Here is a 17,087-nt window from a genome sequence, read left to right as displayed (position 1 = left end):
GCAGTTCCTCTTTCCTGTCTGAGGTGTCGGCTCTCCGCTCTGGTGTTTCTAGCACACTCAGCTGATGCAACAAACTGCTCAGACAGATACAGGCCAGAGTGTACTAGACGCACCAAAAGCAGAGAGCGACACCCCAGGCAAGAAAGAGGAACTGCACGGGTTGTGACAGGTGCAGGGTGCTAGAATGAACACTATATACAGCGTACAGTAAGAAAATAAAACTTAACAAGGCAGCCCCAACCAGCGAGATTACCCCTGGTGCAGTTGCTCCATGTGCTAAGCCCTCATTTAGAGGGGCAAATATTGTAACATAAGTAAGAAGTTGGCAAATAACGTATTATCTTGTATTTAAGTCTTGTGTAAAATGTCAATGATTTTTCTACCTCTCCATCCATAGAATGTGACATTTACAACAATGATCTTTCTCTTTCACCTTATACAGCCTTACCAATGGCATTATCAGGAGCTCATTACCCGGTGACTAAAATAGATGAGATGTTCTTCCAGCTGACCTAACAAATGCAGATGTAGCTTGTGAATCTGTTTACACATCGCAAGTCAATTCCCACCTCGGCTCGATCTCTGCAGTCTGCCCTCTATACTCCATAATTAGAATTATACTGTGCAGAGGACCAGCGGTAGAGAGCTGGGTATTAATCGCAGTATTTACTTTGAGAGTCAATCAAATGAGCAATAAGGAAAATTGCCATCAGTGTCCTCAGATGGCAGTCCCTCAATTTGAATAACTCGCGTCTAACGTGTGTAGAAAATGGATATACTGCCAGACACAGATTTACACACTGGTCTTTCATAATGGGTCTGGGATAATAGAGAGGTGGGGTTTTATTGACACTCATTGATCTCTTGCAGAAAGACATTATATTATAAAACATTCAGGTTGGAGAGACCTGAGCTTCATACAATCACACAGAGACTGAACGGCATCCAACACAATTTCAACCTATTAATTGTTATAGCAGAACTCACAGGAAGCGTGTCCTGGAACTGGAGACAGTATAGAGGGGGGGGATATATAAAGAGTGTAAATATAAAAATAAAACCTAGCTAGGTCTTTTTTTTTTTCTATTAAATTATATCTGCCTCCATTATATCAACAGCCATACCCAGAAGAATGTGCAATGCTGTTTAGTTATAAGGTCATCCTGCATGACTGGAGGAAAAATTAGCTTTCTAGCTTTGGAAAGGCTTCTTTACAGTAAGAGCGCTGAAACTGCAACATGCACTCCCACAAGAATGGATATTGGTAGGAACTGCAGATAAAACTGACATTTTCCTAACAAGACGGAGTACTCAGGAATATTGTATTCTGGTCCAGGGAACTATCTGACTGCCAGTATGTGGTCATGGAAGGAATTTTTCCTCTAAAGGCAAATTAAACTGCTTTAGATCATTGTTATTCTCCTTCCTCTGGGTTAGTGCCATCCGCCTGCTCCGGCAGGGATGGACACAATGTTTCAGGGTTATCTAGTGGAGAGCGCATAGTCCGGTGCTTGGTGTTGCGGTAAAATAAATAGATTGAAAGAACTGCCTGGCACAGCAAAGTAACAACTTGGCTAAATAGTACATGCTGGGCACATCACATATTCCTGCCCCAGTATCATGCCCACCAGTTACAATACAGCATTCCAGGATCTTACACTACAGTAGCTTTCCATGCTTTTGATATTGCTAGCGTCACTTAATTTTCCACACCTCTTTATCACCCACTAATGCCTCAGTCTACCTCTCCTTCATTTCCCTTGACTAATAGGGGTATTCAATATGGAGCGAAAACTCAGTTTTTGCGATTTTTTCGCACCAATGACGTCATTTTCGGAGGTTTTGGTTTTACACCGTATTCAATTTCAAAGACTTTTCGCAGGTTCAAAAAGTCTTTGAAAAAAACGGGGATAACTTTTCACCACTGAATAGGTGGCGTAAAAAAGTGCAGAATTGTGGTTTAGGGGTGCAGGCTTAAATAAAATAGCCTGCACCCCTGGGAATGACATTTTAAAAATAACGGTCAGAAAAAGTTTTTAAAAAAATAGGGACACCCCAAAAATGTAATTTAAAAATTGGGGTGAAAAAAAAAAAAAAAAAAAGTGTTTAAAAATAGGGAAATAGGTTCAGGGCTATTCTGCAAGTATGCGGCAGATGTTTTCTAGAATAGGCTATTAGCGACAGGTGCATAGTTGCAGAATTTTTTAAAACTTACTTTAGGGACATAAAAATATGCTAGTACCCATTTTCATGTACCCCAAATTTGGCGGGACCACTTAAAAAAAACAAACAAAAAAAAACCTAAGTGCTCTTCTGAATCACTTCAATGTCGGGAAAAAACACCTGCTGCGGCTATTTAAATCCCCGACTTTCATTTGCAGGCTAAAACAGGGGTTCCCAAAGTGATCCCCCATGTTTTTACAACTTTAGGGGAGTCCTATAATTTATTCCAAGAAAATGTTGTTTTTTTACGCAGATCCCACTTCGCAGCTTCCCGTTTTCGTAGGTTTTATATTGAAAACGGGGATAAAGCGGGCGCGCGCGCCCGATACTATATCCCAGGAAAATCTCCGATGTGGAGCGAAAAGCGCTCCCATATTGAATACCCCTCTTATTCTTGCCCCCAACATACACTAACCACTGCTGCCAACTTCATCCAAACTTCTAGTTTAAAAATTCCTTCCTTCCTAAGATAACTAACGTTTTGGGGCTAATTCAATCCCATGTTACTTTGGTGCGATGTCCGTGACGTGCTGGCGGAACGGTAATTGAACACCAACAACAGTGACAACATTGCTCCATCATCACATACTTTGGCTGCATTGACATAGGGGTGCACAGGACAGCAGGTAATGTTGAGCTACTGCATGTACAAGTGATGTGCGCATTGCACATTACCTATTATTCACGTGAATGGAATCGCTAAACCCATCACAACTTTCTATGCAAATACTGTGAGTTATTATGCAAAGATCGCAGCCACCGGGATAAGTATTGAGACTCCGGCTGGCGACTTTGCAAATCCCAAGCGACTGTGTGAAAAGTTGCAGAATCTGCGTACAAATACATTGCAGACCAGAGTAACCCTATAGACGCATGCACGTTAATAAAAATATCTCCCAATTGCGTAAATATCGCCATAGCGTACAACTCTGTATTAAGTCCACAGTCCATACATAAGGCTTCTTTGCAATCTTTAGGTAAACCCTTATCACAAGCTCCACAAACATGCTAATGTGTATGGCTGGTTTTCTTACCTTCTACAGGCTCACTAAGAGTACTAAAGACAAAAAAAAATAGCTAAATGCTATCTAGCCCTATCCCTTGGAATGGGGGCAGGTTCCTGTTCCATACTGCAGGCTGTTGGGAGTACTCAACATCTCCAGCTGCTCCTGCTGGTGTGCTGATACGTCCTTATGACATGATCGCACGGGTCATGCTGTGCCGCCACGCCATAGCCTGACCCTTACAAAATGTCAGCGGAACGTATCTATCACCTCTGGTCCCCAGACCATCTGTTACCTCTGCATTGAGTTTCCACCAACCTAACTCTCCCAGCTGTGCATTGATCAGATAGAGAGGCATGAAAAACAAGAAATGGTCGCACTATATTCCTTCCAGGGGTGTCAACGGTGTCCTGTCCCAACTCAGTTGAGCAACGTGTTACTCATATGTGAGCGCTACTAAATGCTAGGGGAAAAATTAAATCGTTGTAGCAAAATCTGGAGATATTAGTCCTTGACTATCCAGCCACAGAACCTCTCACCCCACATCTTCAACACAAAGAAAGGTCTCAACAGGGGGGACACTGACCTGTGCACAAAATTCCTCAGGGGTTTTAGCACTGACTGAGTAAAGAGCCGGTAGGTCCAATCTATGCACGGAGAATCTTTCCAGGATGTGCAGGACAGCAGGAGCAAGGTGCGAGGTTTGGCCTGAGCCAGGTTCTCCAGAAAGGAGCAACCTGGGCCGGTAGGAGGTCGGCTGGTGACAGGCTGATCTGCAAGGAGAAGTATGCTGCATTAATCTACGCGAGAACGGACAGAGGGTAATATGAAATGCAAGTGACTTGCAATGGAATAGAACAGACACATTATAGGCAGTCAGCTGTCCTTTATTGCAGCGTTACCTTACCAATATTAAAACAAACTCCCTACTATGTTGCACCACGCGCCAAAAATGTAAAAACCTAAAAAATCACCACAAACAATACTGACATTAATCTTACGGTGGTCAGTTTAAAGGTGCTGCAGAAGAGTCCCATACAAAGTATTAATGCTACAATGCCAAAAATTAGTTATGGTAAAACTTACGTTTGTTAACTCTTTCTTTGAAGTCCATAGGGTCCACAGGGAGACAATGGCGTGTAGATGGGACCTGGAAGACCAGACACCAACAGCAAAGCTTTTCAATCCCAGCATACCCCGGTCCTTCCCACTATACACTGCCCACAGCCTTAGGGCAACTCAGTTTAGTTAACAAGTCCAAGGTAGGGGCAGGAGCAGGAGAAATGGAAGACTGGTACACTGAAGAATCTCACTCTCACACAGAGAAGGAAACAAGTGACCAAGAGAAGAAACCCATAGAAGCCAGGTGCGTCAGAGGGTGCCCTGTGGACCCTATGGACTTCGAAGAAAGAGTTACAGGTGAGTTTTACCATAACACTCCTTTTCTTCTTCAGGGTCCATAGGGCTCCATAGGGAGACAATGGGGATGTCCCAAAACAGTTGTTCAAGGGCGGGAACGCTGATGAGCGGATAGGAGAACCCGGAGGAAGCATCCTGAGGGGCAAATGTATCAAAGGCATAGAACTGAAGAAAGGTGTGGGGACAGAAGACCAGATGGCCGCCTGGCATAGCTATTGAGCTGAGGCGCCACGCCGGGCTGCCCACGAGGGACCCACAGAGCGAGTAGAATGAGCAGATACTGCAGTCGGCACATGAAGGCCAGACTGCGTGTAAGCCTATGAGATAGTCATGCGAATACATCTGGCCAGAGTCTGTTAGCTGGCCATCCCTTCTTGTGGAATCCATATAGGACGAAGAGGGAGTCTGATTTCCTGATGGAAGTAGTACGGTACACGTAGATCTTCAGAACACGGACCACATCCAAAGAGGCCTCACCTGCCGAGACGTCTGGTGATTGAAAGGTCGGAAACCAAAAGTTTCCTCATTTAGGTGGAAACGCGAAACCACCTTGGGAAGGAAACCTGGGCGTGTTCCAAGAACAGCCCTGTCCCGATGAAAGTTTAAAAAGGGGAGCAACATGAAAGCGCCCCCTAACTCCAATACCCTACAGGCAGATGCGATAGCCAGAAGAAACAGAGTCTTCGCAGTGAGCCACTTGACATCCACTGATTCCAGGGGTTCGAATGGAGGTTCCTGAAGTGCTTGGAGCACCACTGCCAAATCCCATGGAGCCACAGGAGGGACAAAGGGAGTCTGTATACATAGAACACCTTGCAGGAAGGTGTGAACATCCGGTATAGGAGCAAGTCTGTGCTGTAACCAGATGGACAAAGCAGAGACCTGTACTATCAGAGATGCTAGGCGAAGGCCTAGATCCAATACAGCCAGAAGAAAGGAAAGAATTCTAGACAACTTAAAAACTGGAGGGTCATAGTTTCTCGAGCACACCACTGGAAATATATATATGCTATATTCTGTGATAAATCCTGGCTGAGGCCGGTTTATGGGCTCTGAGCATGGTCTGGACTACAGAGCTGGAAAATCCCTTAGCCGTTAGGAGGGATGTCTCAAGAGCCAAGCTATTAAAGACAGACGGGCTAGGTCCGGATGCAGACATGAACCGAGACAACAGGTCTACGCGTAGAGGAAGTTGAAGAGGAACGTCTATGGAGAAAGTTTGAAGATCTGAATAGCAATGGAGTCTGGGCCAAGCTGGAGCCATCAACAGGACTGTGCCCTCTTCCTGCCATGAGATCCACATCTGACAGCCCACCAAGAGCTGAAAGATTTCTTGATGTTGAGACTGCATCTCCTGCATGCACGTCATGGCGGCTGAGGAAAGCGGCTTCCCAATTGAGAACTCCCGGGATGAATGCCGCGGAGATGGCGTTCGGTCCATGTGAAAATGTGGGACGCTGCCCGACTTCGAGTGCCTCCTTGGTGATTGAGGTAAGCCACTGCCGTGGCGTTGTCAGAATGTACTTGTACTGGCCTGCCCTGAAGAATATCCTGAGCCAGAGTGAGAGCTCTGTAGATGGCTCGAAGTTCCAAGACATTGATTGGTAACCCTGCCTCTACTGGGGTCCAGCGACCGTGGAAGTAGTGCTGGCCGGTTACTGTGTCCCACCCTCTGAGGCTTGCGTCCATGGTGAGGAGAGCCCAGTCCGGGATCCAAAAGGGGTGACCCTTGTCTAAATGGAATGTCTGCAGCCAGCAGGCTAGGGACAGGCGTACCTCCAGGGGTAAGCGCATCGTCTGGGATCGAAGTAGATGGGGCAGCCCGTTCCACCTGGAGATGATCAGGTGTAGTAGGGCCTGGAGTGAAACGGCGCGAACTCCACCATGTCGAAGGTGGACACCATTGATCCCAATTGTCTGCATTACAGCATGAATTGACATTCGGCGACTGCGGAGCAGTCTGCGCACTCTGTGTTGTTAATGAAATCTTGTCTGTCGTTTTTCTGAAACCGATGGTCCAAGAGGCCTCCTAAACATACCATTCTTTGAGAAGGTGTCAAGGAATACTTTTTCTGGTTGACCAGCCAACCGTGCATTTGTAGGAAGGCAATGGTTACCTGCAGATGGCATTGAAGAATCTCTGGAGAGCTGGCCAATCGCAAGAGGTCGTCTAAGTACGGGAGTAATCAGTTTCCTTGACGACAAAGGTAGGCTGCCATAACTGCCATGGTTTTGGTAAAGACCCGAGGGGCTGTTGAGAGGCCAAACGGTAGAGCCTGAAATTGATAATGCCGTTGCAGAAGAGCAAACCAGAGATATTGTTGATAAGAAGGCGCTATAGGTACATGTAGGTAAGCGTCCTGAATGTCCAGAGACACCATAAAATCCCCAGGCTCCACAGCTAAGATAATAGAATGGAGGGTCTCCATATGAAACCTGGGCACCCTGATAAACTTGTTCAGAGATTTGAGGATTAACCGATGAGACCCATTGGGGTTCTGAACCAGGGAAAGGGTAGAATAACAGCCCTTGCCTTGTTGTGAGGAGACTGAGTTTATTACTGCTGAATTCAGTAAGGTCTGAATGGCTTTTTGGAGCAGCAGTGCCTTGCTTGGGTCCGATGGAGGTCCTGTGCAAAAGAATTGCTGGGGGGGGGGGGTTCGCCTTAGGAAGGATAGGGCATATACGTGGAAGACCACTTATCTTACCCAGGCGTCTGATGTGGTCTGACTCCAAAACTGGGCGAATTGAAGAAGTCTACCTCCCATCCTGGGAGTCCACAGGGAAAGGACCACCCATTCAGGCAGTAGGCTTGTTCTCAGACTTGGCAGGTGAACATCTAGTACCCCAGGCTTGTTTGGCCCTAGGCTTTGAGGCTTTGGCTGATGCCTGCTGCCGTGGAAAGGGCTGACCCATAGCTTTTCCTTGAGGGCGAAAGGACTGAAAGAATGATGTCCGAGGCTTAGTATTATATGCAGAGGGCAGGAACGCCATATTGGAAGCTGCCAAAGTAGTCACAATTATCTAATTCTGGACCAAATAGGATATCTGCAAAATAAGGAAGAGACTCCAGAGCTCTTTTTTGAGTCTGAATCTGCTTTCCAGGAACGGAGCAAAACAATACGGCGGTCACTACAGAAGTGGCAGATATCCTGGAGACCAGGAAAGCCGTAACCATAGCTGCTTCTCCCAAGTAGGATGCTGCATCTCTAATGTGAGATATGTAGGATAGTTGTTCCCTTGAAGCATCAGGGGGAAATGTCTCTTCTAAAGCCTCTGCCCAACTCTCAATGGATTTTGCCACCTAGGCTGTAGCCCTAGCAGGATGAGTAATAGCTCCTGTAAGAGAGTATATGGATTTGTGACAAGCTTCTATACACCTATCTGTAGTCTACTTCAAGGAGGTAGCAGTATGGATGGGTAAGGTGGCATTCTTAACCAGACGTGTTACAGGAGAATCCACTGCTGGGGGAACTTCCCATTTAGTGCAATCAGTAGCTGGAAGAGGGTAAAAGGAACTGAACCGTTTTGGAGTTTGAAACCTTTTACCGGGCATATTCCATGCTTCACTCATGTGATCAGATAGCTGGTCAGAGTGAAGGAACTCTGGTAAAACTACCTTTTGTTGTTTAAAAAGTGGTTGTTTTTCTTAGGAGCGGGTTCTTCCTCTTGTATTTGTAAAATAGATTTTACAGCTCTCACAAGAGCAGGAATATTTAATTTAGAGGGTGGCTCCTCGTCTCCTGAGATGGAGTCAGAGTGAGAGAGGTCTGCGTCTTCTGCCTCCCCAGATGATATAGCAGAATCAGATAACTGGGTGGACTGGGAAGATAACACAGTACGTTTAGTAGGTAAATTTCCTTTTGTAGCATTTGCTGAAAAACTGTAGAGTTATTAGTACTGAGGTAGACAATACGTTTACCCATGGGGGAGGCAAAGGATATGCAGGGAGTAACTGCTGTGGCCATCCCACAGGTGGGGGGGGGCCTACCACGGGGACTGCTAATTGGTCTGCAATCTTTGCCAGCACCTGAGAAAAGGCAGCCCAGGGTGGGTCATGAGGAGGAGACACCGGGACTGAGAGGCCTGTGGCTGTGTAACAATACAAAGACCATCCTGCATGAGGTCCTCTGGGGCTGCGTAAAGACGCGGGCCCCAAGGATTCCGGGCTGCAGTCTGGGGAGCCTGCTAGCTAGTCCCCCTCAGAAGTACCTAGCCGGGGCTTGCTATCACAGCGCCGCGAAGGGGTGATAGAGCAGCAGCGCAGACGTCCAAGGGACAGTCTTTTGCTGCTGCTCAATAAGCAAAAAACACTAGAAATAAAAATGAATCATAAAAAATAAGCCTGGGCTGTTAAAGGTGTTCCAGCTCCTGCCGGACACCAACGAAACTGAGGCCATGGGTGGGGCGGGGTATAGGGCGAAGGACCGAAGCATCCTGGGACTGAAAAGCTTTGCTGTTGGTCTCTGGTCCTCCAGGTCCCACCTACACCCAATTGTCTCCATGTGGAGCACTATGGATCCTGAAGAAGAAAAAAAAAAAGTTATTTTCTTCCTGTAATATTGGTAAGAGAGTGTGTGCAGATCTAGGCTGAAGGCGGACTCCAGACATGGCCTGAGAATTTGTGGACCCGGAAAACATTAAGTTCACTCAGTTTTCAAAGAACTTTGCCACCGCCATGCACAGTTTGAGGAAATGAGTGGATTAAAAGGAATCATCATGAATATTTAGATGAACCCTAAAATGGGTTTAACCTGCCCCTGGTAAGAATCCGTGAATTAGAGGATAGGTCCCACAAGGGCCCAGGAGAGACCCCATCCCCCAGCCACTCACGTTGTAAAGTGGAGGAAGGGCCTGTGGGGAGCAGCTGGCTGTTTCTTTGGTGATCCTGAGACACAACTCACATCAAATATGGACAAGGGGTTCTCGTCTTCACTATCTTCTAAGAGGAGGCTTGCAGCATCTGCAGGAGAGGGAACACGCAATGAGAAATACTAAGAGAGGACTAACACGTGTTACATGGCAAAGAACCGTCTAGCGTGTTAAATGACAATTGCTCTCATGTTATCTGCTGATAAAACCTCTACATATATAAATATATACAGGTGGTAATGAAAACAGGTGATAAAAACTTATTAGGATGGCCCTGGACTGAAATTCGCCTTCTATATAACGTGCAAGCGATGTGGAATAGACTAAAATAATCCTTTAAATATTATAAAGGGTAAAATGGTTCCATCCTTCCCCACCCCTTCCCTATTCAGGCTCCAAACTTATATCTGTTAGCTGCAGACCCTCTTTTGGGATCAGGCTGGTCTGGTCTTACACTGCCAGTTTATAAAAAAACAAATTATATTTAAAAAAATATTGGTCTGCTTAGAATGGTTTCCGCTTCTTCCATTATATAATCCTATTATAGCATCTTCATGTTAGACATTTCCTATAGTGCCGTTACAGCACTGTGAAAATCAATGCATTGCCCTATTAACTTGTGTGCGCATATCAAATGCAGCAGGTAATGCAGGACACAGAGACAATCAGGATTCCATGATCTTAAACAAGCAGCGGGCGTTCAAGTTTCCAAGTAACATGGAAAGAGATCTTAGGACTCAAAACATATGTTGGCCTCTATTTAATGTAAACAGGACTGTAATAGCTTTAAATAATCTTCTATATTATTCTCCCATTCTATGAGGGCATTCAGGGAAGCCTTAGATCTGAAGCATCTGCAGAAATCTCCCCTAGAATAACAAAAAAAAAAAACAGTCCACCACTATCTACAGCTATATCTAGTAACAGAACCGGGATAAAATGTAACTTGCCGACCTCTGCATTTATGCAACCGCTTTCAAACTTATAGCTAGGCGGACTGAAGGTTATCTGAAGAAATAATAATCTATGGTCGGGGACCTTTGCGTCATCTAGTGATAGCTTCAACTTCAGTTGATCATAGCCCAATTTGATCGGTGTTACCATATATAATCCCCTCATATATGTAATCTAACAAACACCAATGCTGACGTGAATTCATTAAGAAAAGAAAAGCACATAGAGATAACTTAAGATGACAAAAAAAATAAAAAAGGTGACAATGATTATTGAATAAAATCTGACAAATTGACAGATATAAATGTGAAACAGTTTCTTGGGAAAACACAATGACAGAAATACAAATAAACTATGTACTGCTAACCTTCACCTGCTGTCTCGGGAAGGCTGGAAGGAAGCAAACCTATGCCCAAAAGCTGACAAATGTAAATATACTTCACTACTTTAAGCCTTTTCCTTCTTTCCCTAAACACATCGCTCCTTCTAAGCTTATTGTGCTGGCACGTTAATCTATCTTTCTATATTAAATCTATACAAAATAGATTACCATCTTGTTCATCAGTAGTATGACAGCCTCCAAATCTATCTCATTACTCCCTTCTGGAACATATCAGAGATTTATCTAATTCCACTAAACCTGGCATAATTGTCTGCATATATACATAGGGACCGTGACTGTTATATACCTCAATGATGAGGTACAGGTGCTCTCCTAGGATTGAATACATCACTGATGCGTTTCGTTACTCTCAGATTACACAATCATAAAGGGGTCTTCAGAGAACGTTAATGCAATAAACCAACCCAGCCAAGGAGAAGGTGTAAGGAAAGTTATATGGGTATCAGTCCTTGCTATACAGCATAGAGGGGGCCTGGATATAATTCTGCCGCAGACATACTGGCAGGCTAAAGGATAGCGCCATGCAAAAATTTTAGTCATAAAATGTGTTAATAAGGGGGGCTTATCACTCTGCTCACATAAGTTTGATGGGCAGAATTCGCATAGTAACCTCAAGCTCGGACACCATTTACTGCATAACATTGTCCCGGTGTAATACCTTATGGTGGTTTACCTAAAGCTTGTGTAGTAAGAGTCTAAGTCTAATATTAGGCAGAGAGCAGGGGTGCCCAGAAGTCAGCTTGCAGCCTGCGATGGGATGCATAATACCTATGTAGTGTCGCGGCATACATAAAAGGACACAGATTGCTCAACTTTCCAGTTTAAACGCTAGTCGGAGCCACCACCTAACCATTTCTAATCAGCTAATAACACTTCCTCCTTCATTCCAAAGGCAGAAAATGAAAGCGATAATCAGGAGGAGGCTGATACTGACCGTCCTTTTTCTGGTCTTTACTGAACTCTGCATGAGGAAATACTTTGTGCAACACACAGAGTATGTCCAAGAAGGTCCTCTGCAGCAGTGGCCTTACAATGGGTGTCAGGGCATGCCCAGGGGACATCACAGCGCGTTGAGAAGCAGGCACAATGTTTTTCATTGCATGGTAGAAGTCATGGGCACCGAGGACAACTGAAGAAATGTCCAGCTGCAGCTTCTGACTGCTGGCATAGATCTGGGGGTAGCGCCGACGAAGGGCAATCAAGGCAGCCTCAGTGCAAAGTGCTTTAATGTCAGCTCCACAGTAGCCTGGTACAAACAGATAACAAGCCAGTTAGTACAGTGTGATTCTATGCAAGTATACAGTCACGGAAAAGCCATTCATATAATCCCTATATTATATATATATAATTTTTTTTTTACTAACTAGCCATTAGTGAATTCAGGATTAGTATTTTTTGTCGCAAAGGAATTGGTATAAAAAGTAGAAGATGAAGCATAACGATGCGTGCTGCGCTCACTCATATAGGCCCTCAGTCTCTCGCCTTTACACTCGGATTGTGTACTTTCCTTCATTTCGCGTCTTAATTTGCTAATCATGCACCAAGTACTTAGAAACAGTATTTTTGTCAGAATAGAATTGTAGTAGAATTGGTAAAAAGTAATATATTAAGACGCATAGTGTAAGAAACAGTCGCAGGTGCGCCAAACCGGGCTATTCGAAGCAATTTGAGAAAAATCTGTACAGAACAAACATATGCAAAGAAAACTAAAAACACATTTCATTCCGATAACAGACGGTAAAAGCTACACACATTGAATCATTCTAATTTCAGGTTTTATGTGAATTACTAACAGGGCTGCGCAGTCCGAATTTAATAGTTATAATTGCTAAAAAAAAAAAAACTCTATCGACTCTTTTGGTAGTTATATTAAGAATTGGCAATTTTAAGATCACCAGTGAATTATATTTAAAATAAATAAAAACGGAAAATATAGAAATGAAATACACATGAATTGATAACGCACAATAAAAAGTAACAACAAAGGTTATTTGTAACTCTGGCTGCTGATACATGGTTTCCAAACAGCAGGTAAAGCAGGGGTGGGGAACCTTTTTTATGCCAATAGCCACTTTGATATACACAACATTATTTGCAGACCCGGTGCAGGCCATGCCTCCATGGTGTAACATCACGCGGGGGTGGGGGCCACAATCGCCGATGGATGCAGCAATGCCCGGAGCAACCTGAGAATGCTCCGGGGGAGCTGTAAGGGCAGCGGCGTGACCGTCTGAAGCGTCCTAAGGATGCTCCAGGCGGCACTGCTGCATAGATTCTGGCTGCAGGGTACCATTCTAGGTACACCGATAGCCAGATAAGCTTGCAGAAAAAAGCTCAGGGGGCCAGACCAAATGATTCCCCGGGCCTGAGGTTCCTCATCCCTGATGGACAGTAACAAATTAAGTCTCTTCTAAATTCACAGCTGAAAGATGTACAACCTCATTCAATTCCACCAGTGTAATGATATTGTAAGGACTGATTACAATCCCTTTGGAGTGCACCTGGTTAAAATCCAATAATTGTGTATCAAGAGGCTTCAGTCTATAGCAGTGTTGGCTAACCTTGACACTCCAGGTGTTGTGGAACTATATATCCCAGCATGCCCTGCCACAGTTTTAGCATGCCTTAATAGCAAAACTGTAGCAGTGCATGCTGGGTTATGTAGTTCCATAACAGCTGGAGTGTCAAGGTTAGCCAACACTGGTCTATAGTATATAGGCTGCACAGTTTGGATTGGCAAAGTCACCTCTGTGATAAAGTATCCCGTATATAACCGGAGCAGTGTGGTAAAAAAAACAATACCTTTGTAGTGGGAGTTACTGTAGATAACTTATGCGTAGCTCAGACAGGGAGGAGGTATAGCGTTGTCTCCTAAACCAGATTAGTACTGGCGTCGCGGCGCCAGTCGGGGATCAGAGCGGCAGCGTGGGCGTCTGTATAGACAGCCCTTCACTGCCGTCTGTAGTAAAAAGAGAGATAAAATAAACATCTAAAATAAAAAGCTTCTGGGGGCTGACCGACTCCGGCCAGGCACCAACTTACACTGGGGTGCCTGTGGCTCGGGGGCGGGGTATAGAGGAGGACCCAAGTGCATCCTGGGAGCTAAAAGCTTAACTGTGTGGTGCCCATGGATCCTGATCCAGCTATATCCAAGGTCAACCCTGTGGACCCCCTATGGACCCTGAAGTAGAAAGACTTATAATAGGTGTAGTAATGCATTCATCTCTATGAAAGGCTTAATAAATGAAGAACCATTTTTTTTGTCTTCTCAATCTTTTTACCTCCTCCCAGAGCCTTCACGTTACTCCTACTGATGGGTGGTCGTTCTAGTACAGGTTGAGTCTCCCATATCCAAAATGCTTGGGACCAGGGGTATTTTGGATATCGGAATATTCCGTATTTTGGAATAATTGCATATTATAATGAAATGTCTTGGAAATGGGACCCAAATATACACACAGAATGCATTTATGTGTTATATACACCTTATACACACAGCCTGCAGGTCATTTTAGACAATATTTTTTAGAATTTTGTGCATCAAAAAAAGTTTGTGTACATACATGAAATTCATTTGTTTCATATACACCTTATACACACAGCCTGAAGGTTATTTCATACAATCTTTTTAATAATTTGTGCCTTAGACAAAGTTTATGTACATTAAACCATCAAAAATCAAAGATTTCATTATCTCAGTCATGCTGAAAATATTCTGTATTTCGGAATATTACGTTATTTCGGAATATTTGGATATGGGAGACTCAACCTGTACAACTTGTTCACGTTTTCTATTGTATTCAAAGCAATGAAGCAAAACACCAGGCAAGGGTGCCTTTACAGTTGGCACTCCCTCTATAAACTCTCTGGTGGTTATATTAATGACCACACCCCCAAAAGAGAACCGCGCCAGCTCTCAATTGCAATATGGAGCAAAGACAACAAGATTTTCCTTTCGCTGCTGAAAACAATAGGAAACAATTCTAGATTTAGGATAGGATTATCAGTTTGGAACTCTTCATTTCTGATGGGGGAAAAAAATATATAATTAAAATTAATCTTCATGGGTGGCTGATTCCAACACATTTCAGGGTGATGTAAGCAACACAGATGCTTAAACCTCCTTACTGTGCCACGACCTTGCAAACAATTACCAAAGGAAAAAAATCGGAGCATTTAGGCGTCCCACAGTGTAATGATGTGTTACTTTATTATATACAAATATATATGCAGAATAAAGTCTATGCGACAGCATGGATTGAACGATCTAGTAAATACATCTACATGTATAGCTTCCTAAAGCTTTAGACATTTAAATCTGAACAACGACAATATCCTTATGTGAGATTAAAGCAAGGTGCAGATTACAGCCTCAGAATCCAGACGGGTGCTTTGACGTTTGGCTAGAACTGAGGTTTTCATGTGTAGGGACTGCGGGTTCTTGTGCACGAGATAGCTGGGTGCAGTTGTAATAACTCCACATACATCTATCTATATAATAATTGGCCTGTGCCATCTTCGACATTTGCAGTGGGAGACTGGGAGCGCACTGCCAAATCGCTCTGCCAGGAACAACGGGGTACACCTGAAGTTTCCCATCAGGTATGATCCACACCTCAGTCAGTCCTCAGAGTGGAAAACTGAAGAGAAACTTTTTTTTAATTTTATTTATGCATTTAAACACAGTGATTTACCTGGAATCTACACACCGCCCTCGATATCTAATGTGTGTCTAAAGATGCATACACGTAACGATTTTTTGAACGATTTGTCGTTATCGTTCAAAAAAATCGTTCAGTTTCTGGGTTATAACGATGAACAATAATCGTTCAAGCGCACTCCCGTTTGTAGTTATCGTTCATCATCCATTTCAAACTGTCCAACATAACGATTTTCATTAAGGGAAGGAACATTTTTCGTTAATCGTTGTAAAAATAGTTCATTACATTTCAAAAATAGTTAACTTTTTCAAGGGAAAATCTGACAGAAAATAGTTGGTTACAAAATCGTTACGTGTGTATGCACCTTAACAGCACACACCAGATACTCCGCTTCCAGCCTCGTAGAGGGATCCTGTCCACGATACCATCTTATCCGCCTCTTCCTGGGTGGAGAAGTCAAATGATGGCTCCTCCAGCGATAGCCAGTGCCGGATTAAAGAGGGGGCGACAGGGGCGATCGTCCCTGGGCCCCCACACCCAGCCATCGGGGTTAAAGTGAACCGGAGGAGACTGAACCACTTCCGCCTCCTCCGGACACCTAACCGCTGAGATTGTAACCAGCGGGCGCCCGGCTCCCTCCCCGCAGCGGCAGCCAGAGCCGGAGACTAGAGCTCAGGCAGTGAAGTATGGGGGAGACATCATACGTCTCTCTCATAGTGCAGAGGAGCAGCACCAGCCAAGCGGATCAGAAGGCAGCGGGGCTTAAAGTAAGTATGATTTCTTTTTTTCTCTTTAGTGCAAGCGGCTTTTCCACTGCTGGGGGGGGACATTACTACTGGGGGCATTACTCGGGGGAGGGGGGGGAGCATTACTACTGGGGGAATTACTCGAGGGGGACATCACTCGGGGGGGGGGCATTACTGCTGGTGCCACTACCACAGGGGGCATTACTGCTGGTGCCACTACCACAGGGGGCACAACTACAGGGGTATTACTACTGAGGTCATTACTATTGGGCACACACAGGAGGCATGACTACTGGGGGCACAACTACAGAGGTATTACTACTGGGGGTATTTATACAGGGGGCATTACTATTGGGAACACTACTACTGGGGGTATAACTACAGGGGGCATTGCATAGGGGGCACTGCATAAGGGGCAACACTCCTGGGGCACTGCATAAAGGGCACGTAATAGGGGCCCCCAAATGTTTGTTGCCCAGGGGCCACCACAGACCTTAATCCGGCCCTGGCAATAGCAGTGGGACAGATAGATGTTGCTTCCAAAAACCAGATGAAGGTGGCCTACAGAACTCCTTCAGCAGGCAGCAGAGGGCAGCTACAGGAAACCCTGCACTGCCTGGGCCCTGAACTGTGTCAAAGCTGGATAATTGGCTGAGACAAGATCAGTTTAAAATTGAAGCGTGCACGACGCCATCTTGCGAATGGCAGCTAGACTCCACTTTAGAAACAAGAATCTGCAAGACGCCATTTTGCGACCAGCGTCACTTTAAGTTACAACTCACGAGCTAAGAACAGATGGCAATGT

The 17,087-nt window shown here is 44.7% G+C and overlaps 1 protein-coding gene across 7 annotated transcripts in view; it reads right to left on the bottom strand.

Annotated features, from left to right (window-relative positions):
• The window catches only part of ATAD2B (ATPase family AAA domain containing 2B), a 123,076-nt gene that overhangs the window by 42,222 nt on the left and 63,767 nt on the right, over nucleotides 1–17,087 (bottom strand). For all 7 annotated transcript variants that reach the window (XM_088467294.1, XM_088467297.1, XM_088467295.1 and 4 more), the window contains exons 16-18: nucleotides 11,810–12,121; nucleotides 9,480–9,609; nucleotides 3,814–4,000 (exon numbers count right to left, since the gene is read on the bottom strand). In XM_088467294.1, coding sequence (XP_088323420.1) covers nucleotides 3,814–4,000; nucleotides 9,480–9,609; nucleotides 11,810–12,121 — 629 coding nt within the window. The remainder of the gene's footprint in view (nucleotides 1–3,813; nucleotides 4,001–9,479; nucleotides 9,610–11,809; nucleotides 12,122–17,087) is intronic.

The sequence above is a fragment of the Taudactylus pleione genome, unplaced genomic scaffold, assembly GCF_031769625.1.
Source record: "Taudactylus pleione unplaced genomic scaffold, aTauple2 ptg000070l, whole genome shotgun sequence".
In the NCBI taxonomy this organism is placed as follows: domain Eukaryota; kingdom Metazoa; phylum Chordata; class Amphibia; order Anura; family Myobatrachidae; genus Taudactylus; species Taudactylus pleione.
Note: the sequence above shows the minus strand (reverse complement) of the source record. Positions and strands in the feature narration are given on the sequence as shown.